Consider the following 13,543-nt stretch of genomic DNA (forward strand, 5'->3'; position numbering starts at 1 on the left):
GTACATACTACTTATAAAACTCTGAAGCATAAACACAAGGTTGCTTAGGAGAGGTGGCACTGATAGGGTGATACTTGCAATTGGAAGTGTCCAGGGGACCTCCAGCTTGTCATTTGCTGTGGACCATCAAAATGCTAATACCATCCCTGTTTGCTGGTAGAGTGCTATGAGGCAATGAATCACACACGTCCAGTGTTTCACCCAGTTTCATTCAGTGCTATTACCATAACATGTTCAGTCCAAAAACAAGTTTTGTTAAGCAGAACTTGTGAATACAACATTGTCTATTCACAACTGTAGCAAAACACAGTAGCTCTGCACTCACTCACTCTGGTTGTGAGCTGATGAGGTCACAAGGATGAGCATGCCTTCAAGCGCCATTAGTAAATAAGTATTGTTAGAGATAACTAAATCTGGCAGATATTTCACTAACACAAAGAAGTATTGTTCAGGTAGGAAATAGGCTGTTTGATATTTTTCTCTCACTTTACTTTAGCAAGTAAACACGCCTTTCCTTCTTTAGCTTGTTGGAGCCTCCTACAGTGTGGATAATGAAAGCATATGAACTTATCTTGAAACAAATGGCTGTCGCTTGTAATTGGTGTGTGTGTGTGTGTGTGTGTGTGTGTGTGTGTGTGTGTGTGTGTGTGTGTGTGTGTGTGTGTGTGTGTGTGTGTGTGTGTGAGTGTGTTGTATTGTTGTTCTCCACTTTTTCTGTTCATTACATTGTTGGAATTGATATATGTAGCCTCCTTGTAAGATCAAAGGCCATAGCTCAATTTTAGAAAGTATTCTGCACAAAAGCTCTATGATGTGCTAAATTAAAGAAAAAACTCTTCCCTGTCATTGTATTTCCCTACTCTGTGATAATCAGGGGGAAGGAAACTGAGGGTCAGGTGTGAATCATTAAAAAAAAAAAAACAAGGGCTGGAAAACTTATGATGAAACAGTTCTTATAGTCTGTTCTTATAAAGGCGAATCCGTTGTGATAAATGGCCAGTAGCAACTCAGAAGATTACTGTAATGGCTGTCAGGCATTGATTGGATTCTGTTTACCATTCTGCTGGTTTCGGATGTCAGACTGGAATCAGGAGCCAATGCATATCACTCCCCCTTTCCTTCCCTGATGTTAACATCACAGAAATATAAGGCCTTTCATCAGTGTGCCTCTTGTAGACGTTACAAATCAGCCTCGTCCACATAGTGCTCAAACCAAAAAACCTGCATGCATACAGGATATGCCATCTTGCTTTCTCTGAACTACATACTGAGAAGACATCAGAGTGTGCACACTTATAATAGTGCAAGATAGGGGAACTAAAGCACTGCTTTCCTACCTCATCACATTTAATCTGTGGTTTGTCGGTCATCAGTTTGGGTAGCTAGGTTATATTAGGTGGCCACACAAATGATGGAGGGATAATACTACTAGGGGAAAATAGTGAACAACAGTACAGAAACCAAGGGTTTAGCAGATCAAAAAAAAAAAAAAAAAAAACAGTGTATAATGGTAATGCAGTGTTATAACAAATCTTTTTTGATCTAATGTGTATAAACAGCAGAACAACCATCAATGTCAAAAGCACCATTAATTCCTTCAAAAGGTGCTGAACTGCTGAACCCTAGAGTATTTTTCCTTCCATCCGAAAATGTAAGCTAGCCGACATCAGACAGGCAATCGACAGCTTGATTTTCATTCAGTCACCGACAGTACAGAAAAAGTACGCTACACACACGTAAAAGATCCATGTCTGGATGCATGTGTTTGACTTAAACTGACACCAAGATCTAAGTATAATAAGTGACAAGCACCGTATTCGTACAGACAAAATGTAAGCACAAAATTTAATCATTTTGGAATGAGGACAAAGGATGCATAGTGTGATTCATGAACTATAATAGTGCTAAAAACTGAAATGCTGTTTTATTACAGTTTATTTTTCTTTCATTAACAAGAGGTTTTGTGGTTCAATTCCTGGCTGGGGTACCTTTTGACTGGAGTCTGCATGCCCTCCCTGTGGATAGATGTAGACTATTTATACACTGAGTATTTTCAAAGATCGTTTTGGACTATTTGCCCTTACATAGAGCAAGTTCTATAGCTTTGCTCCTACTTTTTGCTTTCATTCCACATGAACTGATAAATTGCCCTTTTTTGCACTTATTCTGTCAGTATGCCTCTAGGCCTAAATAGGTTCTGTGTGATTAAGCATTATCATACTTGTCATGAGCCGTAGCTAATCACAGATGTTTCATTTGCTATATTCAATATTCTCCACATGTATGAGCAGTTTTTGTTCTTTTTTTTTTTTTTTGCATTTGATTAATTTTATGTCATTCTTGAAAATGTGAAATCGTATGTCATGGTTGGCTTTCCTGTCTATCAAAAGTTAAATAACGTGCATTATTCTGATATGTATTACTTTGGAAATCTTTTAGCATGAATTTATGTGTGCATTCATATTGTGCTTACCTTGCAGAGACATGATTGCAACTGGCTGTGAAGACAAAAATGTTCGTGTTTACTACTTAGCAACCAGTTCAGATCAGCCATTGAAGGTGTTTACTGGGCACACTGCCAAAGTGTTTCACGTCAGGTGGTCTCCATTGAGGGAAGGCATTCTCTGCAGTGGCTCTGATGATGGGTATTATTTTCTAAATATGGCATACTTCTCTGAATGACATAAAATTGTCCCAATGATTAATATGAAAAAGGAAAAAAATGTTTATTACAGGAAATATTTGTCTGTCTAACGCAACCAGTATTACCTAATTAGAAAATGTGTTTCCATCAGTGTGAATTAGTTTCCTTTGAAATATCTCATTCCACACAGATAGTTAATTGTATTTGCCAACATAAACAGATCATTAGTACTTTAGCAAGTATATTAAAATAGATCAGAAAGGTCAATTCTAATATATCCATAATTTGTTTTGCATACTGAAGTCACAGTCATGTGAATGTTAATAATTTCCAAGCCTGGTATATCAGTATTGTAATTTTCACATATAATTCTTACAAACATCAGCTTCTCTGAGATATTTTTATAAGCAGTTTATTTATGTAGGTGTTAATTACTTCACAGACTGGAAATTCTCTAGAAGAATCATGATTTCAAAGTGATGCTATTAGATTCAACATGGAACCTGAATAAATAATTTGACAGATTATTCATTATATACATGGAACAAATTCTGTAATGCCTCCTCCAAGTTTCCAATTTGTTCCTTTTCTTAAAAGTGATCTCTATGTTTTCTGTTAAAATGTCTCTCCTTTCACATAACGCAGACTGTATAGAAGAAACATGTCTCTAAATGATGTTGCATTTTTCAGTCTTTCTGCCTCATCCTGATCTTCTTATCACCTATAGTCCATAAGTAGAACTCTTTGCATGCCTCCAGCTGACGATCAGCAGCCTAGCTGTACAATTGATCCTTTAGTGCCCCGAGTACTACCCTCTCTCCAAGCTGGGAATGAACCACTGCTGGATTGGGCATGGTAAGTGGAGATGGGGCAGCCTCCATCATCACGTATGGTAGAGTTTCACGCCAGAGAAGATTTTTGGCATGTCCCAACTGATCAAAGATAGTAGTGTCATGAGCATCACTGCATGCAACATAAACTCACTCTGCCCCCACATGCACTATGTTTTATCAGTATACTGCTTTACGATTATGACATATTCCCCATCAGAACCAATTATTTTTCAAAGCCTGCTTGTCATGTGTACAACATTCAACTTTCTCTGTCTTTTTTTCTTCACATTGCAGCAGTCCTTCAGGGAGTATGAGATCACATCTCTGCCTCTGTTACTTAAAGGAGACTATCCATCTACTGTAGTCACATCCTTCACTATAATTATTACAGCGTATTTACGCCTTGCCCATTACCCGAACCAAATCCTATAATGGCAAATGTCAGATTGCCAGGATATTCATTAGACAGAGACTATGAGAATGTAGTTAAACATTCATAAGACCTTTAATCATACAGCACACACTTGGAGAAAGTTTATCATATTATATGCAGCTTCCTGGAGTTAGTTCATAACATGCAGGTAATGTACCCTATTTCTAACATCCTTCCTTTTCACTTTTAAAGTGTTTATATGTGTTTTATAAATACTCTGTAAGCTAGCATGCATTATATTGTGACGCTCATTTCATTTTATTTATTTATTTTTATTTATTTATTGGGAAAGTCTGACTTGGAACAAGCCATTTTTCAGCAGAGGCCTAAGAAGAAATGTTCCAGATGCATGGCTTTGTAATGTGGGAGGAAACCAGAGCACCTGGAGAAAACCCACACAAACACAGGGAAGACATGCAGACTCTGCACAGAAGGCACCCCAGCCGAGAATTGAACCGGAGGACCTCTTGCTGTGAGGTGACAATGCAAACTGCTGCACCACTATGCCTTCACTTCTTTTGTCGTTGTGTCTTTCGGCTTTTCCCGGTTAGGGGTCACCACAGCAGAACTCCGGTCCGCTAATGATTGGCAGTAGATTTTTACGTGCCGAGTTGTCAGCTCTGACGCACAACCTTCAATGAAGGTACGCCCATTCACGCATGTCTCCACACAGAAGACGCTTTAGCTGACAATCGAACAGGACAATGTCTTACTGTGAGGCGACAACGCTACCGCAGCACCTTCACTAAACATAGTTATTCAAAAGTTATTTTAAATAAATACATCTTTTCAGCCCTTGGCATCATAATCAACACTTGAACTGTCCACATATCTGTCTGGTATTATCATTAGTTATTTAAATCAGAATATTTAACAGAGCTGCTTTGTTCTGGGTCAGTTTTTGCTGCACTATAACCTTTATTGGATATATCTCTTCAGGAACCTATCTTACTTTCTCTCTCTCTTTTTCTGCCTCTCTGCAGTTTTTTCTATCACAGTTCTCACAGTCTCCATTTTTTTTAAACATGATGAGTTGTGACTGTTCTGGTTGTTCATCTTTTCTGGATTTCAATGTATTGATCATAGAAAAGGACATATGCTTTCCTATGTGTAGTTTTCCTATTGCCCCATGAGCAACATAGGACTTTTTTTTTTTTTTGCTCCAGTTTTCCTATGTTCATTGAGCCTTTCTTCTGCCCATCTACTGACACATTCTTACACTTGTCCTCCATAGGCAGGAAACATTTGGCCCATTCATTCCTCTAGGAGCACAGGTCAACCAGTCTGGGAGTGATGACATCATCTGTATGGGAGGGTTTTTTTTATGGGCCTAAATTCTTCTGCACATGAACTTAGATATCCAAGACCATGTATGCAGTGGAAGCTTCAAGGGTTAGTCCATACCTCTTAAACTCTTTGCCCATGAATTTTGAACAAAGCCAATAATAATGAAGAAAAGGCCCAAAAACCACACATTATTTTTAAATATTGCTCTAATTCACCTGAAAAGTAAATAGAACAACCGGGTTTGCATGAACATGCATTTTTATTCTGATCAATAAAATTACGTAACTCTATTTACCAGAAAATGAAAAACTGAAAAGAAAAAAATAAAGGGAAATTAGGGATGTACTGTAAAATTAGCGATAACTGAGAAGTCACATGGTCACTTGGGGTGTTAAGAGCTTAATTGTCGTGTGCCAGGGAGCTGGTAACAACACATGATCTTAGTTTGACTGCTTAATCGACTACTGTGGCTTCAAGTTCAGGCTACAAACTTTCCTATGGCTTTTATATTTTTAATGTGTCCAAGCTTGTAAACCTGGTAATTTCCTACCATTTCTATTATAATTGTATTTCTGCCTTTGCCAATTTCTCTGCAGCATTTCCTTTACATTCTGTGGACCACAGGAAACAGGCTGTTAACAGATCTTTAATCCTCTTAGCCAACTGCCAGTCTGCCAGTTGGCTAAGAAGATTAAAGACCTTTCCTTTACATTCTGTTGGCATTTCAGACATCAGCATTGCTAATAAAGCAATTAATTTACTTTACAACCTTCTGCCCATTAACAATTGAACTATTACGAAACTGGTTCACTGTGCAGTGGGATATCCCTATATTCCAAAACTATAGAATGTCAATCCTCATAGCTTTTGCTGCTGTTTTTTCTCATGACATTGTTCACTGTTTGGATATCTCTTTCTGCTTATCACTGTTGTGCATAATCATATTGATCTGTCTTGCCATGCTTAATCTCCCACTCATAAAGAGCACCTGAGTTCCTGATGTTTGTATTGCTGATTATTGTTAGCTGAAACAAATTCAAGTCTCAACAGTATGGATTTGAATGCACTAATTACTTTTGCACTTGTATTTATCAATTTGATTACTTCAAGAAACTCTGAATACTCATCTGTATATATGAGACATGTTGCTTCTTTAAATCAGAAAAAGGTAACGTCTTCTCGTCTTCATATGATGATTTGGTACTGGGAAAACTGCTGTATTTTTTTGAGTTGTTGTTATTGTGTGTACTACATGTGGAAAAGAAGTTTGTACTAGTTCTATTTGAAACACCCCAATAATAAAAATTTCCATAAGGCATATCATGAAGTGATAAAATGTGTTATTACTGTAACCACTTGGCAAAACAGTAAGTGCTTTCATCCCTTGCACATTAAATTTAGATTGCATCTGACCATTAAAATCCATCTAAGTATGATTATTTAAATAGTAATGCAACATATGCGCTGCCTTGAATAAAACAGTACACTTTAGATATATATTAATGAGAAATCCATATAAACATAAATGAATAGATAAATATGACATTCTAGAGCTGTCATGTATGTTTATCTTGAAAAATTACAGATTTCTTCATTTCAATAAGCAACATACTGAGTGTGAGTTAATGGTTAAATCAATGTAATAGTGGTCATGTTACTTTTTATCAGTAGATAAATAATCACACTTAGATGGATGACTTTTCCTCAGCCACCCTCTCATTTAATATCTTGCAGTAATTGCATTACTAAAGCATCTTCTGTATAACTGAAAAATTCTTTTACTTTTTCTTCAGTCATCTGTAACTGTCATGTATTAAAGGAATTCATAGTTCTTTTTCTAGCAGTTCATCATATTTCCCTGGTAAATATGCTGTACCCAGTATGTCTGCTTCGTAGTTAATGATCTGTTTTTCACTGTGAAATCACATTTCTCTCAGTTTCAGAGGTACTTTTTATAAGCATGTTCAGAATATGTCTTGCAAGGGTTTATGGTCTGATTACAGTAGAACTACTTTACTATAGACTTATTAATGAAATGTCTCACAGTAATACAGCTCTGTTGTTAACAATATATTTCTTATCTGAGCTTATCTCACTTTTGTGCATTTGTAAATGCTGCTGACCCATAGGCTGCTAGCCTACTCTCTTGTTCGAGATCAGCTCCTATATCATTTGGACTGACTTCTACTTGCTGTACATCTATGCCATTCACGTAATCATATTATGTTATGTTTATTATTATGTTAGTTCTTCTGTAACTATCTCTTGAGCAGTTCCAACTCTTTTCTTGTTTGTAGCACCATTCCTAGTTTACATATCACTTGTAGAGCTTTCAGAGAGGAAGAAATATCTCGGACATATGAGTTACAAGTTTTTCAAGATATCACATCATTTCTAGAAATATTTTGATGTTTGCTTGTCTTTTTGATTTGGCATTTATACAGTTGTTCTGACTTAGACTTCAAGCTCTCTGAAATTAGAATATGACCTATGTATGTTAGCTTTGTTCCACTTAGGTTCATAGGTTCATAGGTAGGTACTAGGCTATTAGCCCTAGGGCCTATACAAGCCTAGCCAAAAAGTTACCCTGGCTTTCGCCACCCAAGAAAATTATTTTCCTGTGCTCCTGTCAAGCAGAACCACAGAAGTGATCCCTGGGGTGAATTTCCTATTACCCATCTAATCATCAAGATTTTTCTTGAAGAGGGCTAATGAGGAGCTCTGTTTGACATAGATAGGTAGTCTGTTCCAGAGTATGGGAAGTCTCTGGGACAGGAATCTATCCCTCCAGCATGTTCTGTTTATTGTGTTGACAAGGTTTAGATCCCTAGAGCATGTAGCTCGGAGGGATTGGGATTTCTTTAAGTGGAGAATGTCCAACAGCTCTGGGTTTGACATAGCTTTGTATGTTAGGCAGAGATCACTTCTGAGTAGGTGATATGCTACGGATTAAAGCTGGAGATTTTTGAGACAGTCTGCGTGAGGCATCTGTTTGAGGCCAGTAATCCGCATTGTGAGGTATTTTTGCGGCCTTTCCAGTTGTTGTAGATGTCTTGTGAGGTACATACCAAAAGGGGCATTGTACTCTATAATGGGTCTAATGAGTGATGAGTAGAGGGGACCAATTACCTCTTTTTTTCTGGATGAGAAACCTTTTGTGATGAGGTGTGCCATGTAGAAGGATTTCCTGACCACTGTGGCGATGTGATTATCAAAGGAAAGACTACTGTCCATCTGTGTCCCAAGGTCTCTTATCACACTTTCGGTGTTAAGTAGACTACTGCCTATGTGGTAGTTCATGGGTGCAGAGTTTTTACCAAAGGGGATGACAATGCACTTTTTGGCATTGAGCTTGAGACCATGTCTCTGACACCAGGTATCTGTCTCGGTGAGGCCCTTTTGTTGGATGTCCACATCGTTAAGAGTTTCGATTATGGCTCCTAGTTTGCAGTCATCTGTGAATTTAGTTAGCCAAAGACCTTTTGTGTTAGCCTGTACTTCAGAAAAGTAGATACCAAATAGGAGAGGACCCAGGACTGAACCCTGTGGTACTCCACTTGTCACTGGTCTGAAGTCTGATTTGGAGTCTGCTACTTTCACAGTGTGGGTTCTGTCAGTAAGCCAGTTGGCAACCCATCTTGTGACATAGGGATTTATACCTAGTTTAGTAAGTTTATCTATAATTCCAGAGTGGGGGATGGTGTCAAACGCCTTGACGAGATCTTGATAGGCTGTGTGAACCACCTTATCCTCATCTATGGCTTTGGTGACTATTTCAAAGAAGTCTATCAGATTTAGGAGACATGATCTGCCTTTTACAAACCCAAACTATGTGGAGTCCAGAGTTTGGAGATCTCCAATGTCTTTGTTTATGAGTTGCATGATGATACGTTCCATGGCCTTGCAGACGAGGCTCGTCAGGCTAATGGGGCGGTAGTTCCTGGGGTCTGTTGTGGTCCCCCTCCCCCCTTTGTGGAGTGGGATAACTGTCACGGTGTGCCATTCAATGGGCACAAAGCCTGAGGTGAGGCTATGATTGAACATGGTACTTAGGTGGGGTGCCAGTTCATTCTGTAGTTCATGTAGAAGGCAGCCTGGGATGTTGTCAGGTCCCATGGATGCTGTGTTCTTGGCTTTGGAGAGTGAGGTTTTTACCTGTACAGCCGTGATTACAGGAACTTTTCATTCTTCTGGTATAAAGATGGGCCCTTTAGGGGGTGAGAGGGGGGTAAAGTTAGCACTGAACCTATCTGCCAGGATGTTGGCAATGTCAGTTGGTTCTGTATATTTAGTGTCATTGTGCTGTAACTCAGAGCAGATCTGAGTGTTGCCATTGAGATTCTTGACATAGCTATAGAATGCTTTGTGGTTGTCTTTAGAATCAGTGGCAATTTTGTTTTCATAACTAGCTTTGGAGGATTTTATGAGGGATCTCAGCTTCTTACTGAGGCTGACCAGGGAGTTCCTCCAATCATGGGATTTTACTCTTTTTTGCAACAGTTTCTTTCTTCTGTTGTAGAGTTTGTTTATGGCAGAAGACCACCAGATTGTCTTCCTTTTTTTTGGAGGATACCATCTTGGTTCTGTTAGGGATAGCACGATCCATGCACTCGTGTAAGTGCTTATAAAGTGCATTTGTGTAGAATTCAGCAGTCGTACCTCTATTGTCTATCTGCATGGGTGTCGTGAAGTTTGCCACTTCTGTCTTAAGAAGCGTGAAGTTGGCTTTGGAGAAATTGTTTACGGTTGTTTTCCTAATGGGGGGGGGGTGGGAGCGGGATGTGGATATCTAGGGTGATTAGCTTGTGGTCGGATCTGACCAATGAGGAGCTGACCTCTGGTGTGGAACACCGGTCACCCATGTTGGTGATGACCAGGTCTAGGATATTGCTGCCCCTGGTGGGAGTGTGGATAAGTTGATCCAAGGTGTTGGAATTGATGATTTCCAGAAAACATTGAGCAAAAGAGTTGGTACATGAGTAGTTTTCCCAGTTAATGGTAGGGTAGTTTAAATCACCCATTATTAGAGTGTTGGGTTGTACCTTAATATTTTTCAGTGTATCAAGAAAAGAGGAGTGTGAATCCTGGGGCATGGTGGGGGGTCTGTAGCAAGCCACAATCTGGATTGCGGTTTTGCCCAGAGTTAGTTGAACTTGGATAATCTCGGATGCATTATGCTGAGCAGCTAGCTTGGAGGTCTGGATATCCTTAATGAATATGGACACACCTCCACCTTTAGTGTTTCAGTCCGGGTTTGGTGGCCGAAAGGTGTGGTATGAATTATAGCCTGGTAATGCAGGGGTGCTCTCTGGAGCTTTGAACCAGGTATCTGTCACTTCACAGATGTCAATGTTCTCCATTTTAAGGAGTGCCTCGAGTGAGTGCATTTTGAGGTTTAGACTTCTAGCATTGAGTAGCATTACCCTCAGATTTTGCTTGCTTGTACCTGTTATGGTTGTGAATTTGTCATTTAAACCTCGCCTAAAAAAGGCACTTTAGGGGTGGCATGAGCCTTTGCCAGTATCTGGAATCCCAAGGGCGACAGGTGCAGGCCATCTCTGGCAAAGCAGCGTGGTCTGTCGATCATGTCATCCCAGGCAGACAGATACTGGATTCCATTAGAATGACACCAGAAGATTAGCCAATTGCTAAAGTCAGTCATTTTGTCCTTGTACTGTGGTGTCATTCTGGGTGATGGCAGGATGCTACTCAGGGCTAGGGTCATACTGGCCTGGGCTACAACATCGGAGAGCTCCTCCATGTCTCTTTTCATGTAGTCCAGGGAGGTACGTCTCAGGTCATTCACACCAACATGGACAATGACAGAGTCATATTTGTACTTGTTGTGGAGTGACCTGAGTGCATGCATTATGTGGCGGATCCTGGCACCTGACAGGCAGATGACAGTAACTTTTTCCTTGTTTAGCCTGGTGAGTGGAACATCAGTGTGCCTGACTATAGAGTCACCTACTGTACACTTTCTCTTTTTCAACTTAAAATTATGTGGGAATAATATGTTTAACTGCTTTATCAGTCCCAAGTCATGTTGCTCCCATCTCTTCCTCATACTAATAGATCACTAATTATGTTTACCACACCTTCAAAACCTTTTTGATTCTGATTGTTTTGGCAAATTACCAAATCAGCTTTAGAAGAAGCTATAAGTACTTAATGGAATTCTGCATATGTATAGCATAGGACTTTGTTCATCTAGCTTTGTATTGCATAAGTCTTAGCTTCCATCTAGTCCTGAAAGTAACTTATCATTTTATTTTCTTTGGACCACTTCTTTGACTGTAAACAATGGGTAATAGATTAATTTATTCAGTTTATTTGAACTTTCTGGAGCTATACAGTTGCAAATCTCATCTTTCTTCATAGGTTCATAAGTATTTACAAGGCTGTTGATCTGTGAGGGTGTTTACAAGCCTAGCCATGCATTCCCATAAACATTTTAGACCTTGTATTTAAGTATGAATAAGCCAGAGACAAGTAGAACATTTATATGTTGAACCTATCAATAACAGACAAGGGTGCTAAACCAGAGGTGAGTTTATGGTTACCCATCCATTCATTCAGATTACTTTTAAATAGTCTCAAAGAATAATTTTACTTTATGTGAAGAGGAAGATGATAACAAAGAAGTACTTTTGTCTCTGCTAAGTATTTATTCCTCCAATATGTTCTAGTTATGTAGCAAAAGAGATTTAGATCTCTTGAGTAGGTATCTATACTCCCACTGGACTTGCAAATATGCAGTAGGTGTGAAAGGATAGGCTCAGTACAAAAGGCAGAGATCACCAGTAGTCTATATGGCACCAAGAAGAGAGACAAGGCTTTTAGATGGTCCTCATAGTTTTTGTGATTTAGGCCCTTGACTTTTTTAATAAGAAACCACTGTGGGAGGTGAAGTTGTATCAAATGTTTTGACAGGTACATACTGAAGGGGACATTATAATCAATGATCAGCCTGAAGAGTGTAGAATAAAGAAGAATGATCACTGTGATGACCTACCACTGGACCAGTAATCAAGGAGGCTCAAACCTCACCACTGGCACTAGTGCAGGACATTCAGGTACAAACACAGTATTTCCAGATGCAGCTCTCTGCATCAAGTGCAATTTCCCTTAAGAGCACACAGAGACAACAGTCATCTGAGTTTGGTTTCTCCTTCTTTCTCCATATCCCCAGTAAGACACCCCACTGGCACATTTATAGAGTTGAGATCTCAGCTGAGTGGCCAAGCCAAGACCTCCGGCACTCTCTCTGTCCAGCCTGTGCTTCATGTTCCTGCCCAAGTAACTGACACACACACTCTTTGAGATTTGATTTACATACACACATACCTGGGAAAGGCTGGCACAGGTTTACTAGCTATGCCTATTTTTGCCCAGACTATAAGGTAGTTATCACTGCCACCAGCCAACTCCTTATCAGTTACTTTAAGGCTCTTAACAAAGGGTGTGCAATCTTACTGTGTAATATTAATATTAATACAAATGGTAGTTTGACCAAGAGCCAGGATATTAGAATTGACCCACACAGTGTCACCAAATAAATATGCAAATGCCCTCAAAACTTAAATATTTCTACATAGATCAGCCCCAATGAAAGGTTTAAATATATTTAATAATAAATAATAAAAGAACAAGACAATGCTCAGTATATATTCACATTGACATCAGAGTTCAAAACCACAGGAAATATTTAAAACAACATTGCAGGACAGTCTCAAATAAAGAAAAAATATCCAAACTAAGCTTTACTATATTCCTTACTGTATCTAGGAGAGTTACTATACCCTAAAAACTAAAAAAGTAAGGTAGATGTGGTTAATGGTACTTGTCAGGTCCAAGACAGAATACCCTGTCTCACCAAGACAGTTCTCAAATTAATATTTCAAATATTACTGCTGAGATAGCTTTCAGAATGACATCATTTTTTGTCGTCTGACTCTATCCCATGTGAAACCCCCACTGCTGGAAGCTGGCAGTATTTAGCATCTACCTGTGAAAATAGATAGACCTCAGATTTTTGGCAAATGCTGGAAGTCATAAAATAATGTCATTACTTCATACTTTCAGAGGTAGTAATTAGTTCACTCTGAAGACAATACAGAAAGCTTCTCAGCACAGACATTATGTCCCCATTCTAGCCTATAAAGTAATTTAATTTCAGCTATTTTTCTGAAGTTTTTCTTATACTAATGGATACTCTTCACCTTTTACTCTTCTGCACTAACTCCAGACTTATCCTTAAAGAACCAAAGAGACCATGATCTTGCAATTTAAATATTTGTATATATGTAAATAGTAACATCTTTATATTTACAAAACATTTACTGT

The 13,543-nt window shown here is 38.9% G+C and overlaps 1 protein-coding gene across 1 annotated transcript in view; it reads left to right on the forward strand.

The window, feature by feature from the left end:
* Nucleotides 1-13,543, forward strand: part of WDR17 (WD repeat domain 17) — a 1,021,977-nt gene that overhangs the window by 405,383 nt on the left and 603,051 nt on the right. The window contains exon 12 of the mRNA XM_044062517.1: nucleotides 2,481-2,645. Within this exon, the coding sequence (XP_043918452.1) occupies nucleotides 2,481-2,645 (165 nt within the window). The remainder of the gene's footprint in view (nucleotides 1-2,480; nucleotides 2,646-13,543) is intronic.

The sequence above is a fragment of the Protopterus annectens genome, chromosome 2.part1 (genome assembly GCF_019279795.1).
Source record: "Protopterus annectens isolate FY-2018-M chromosome 2.part1, PAN1.0, whole genome shotgun sequence".
Classification (NCBI taxonomy): Eukaryota; Metazoa; Chordata; order Ceratodontiformes; family Protopteridae; genus Protopterus; species Protopterus annectens.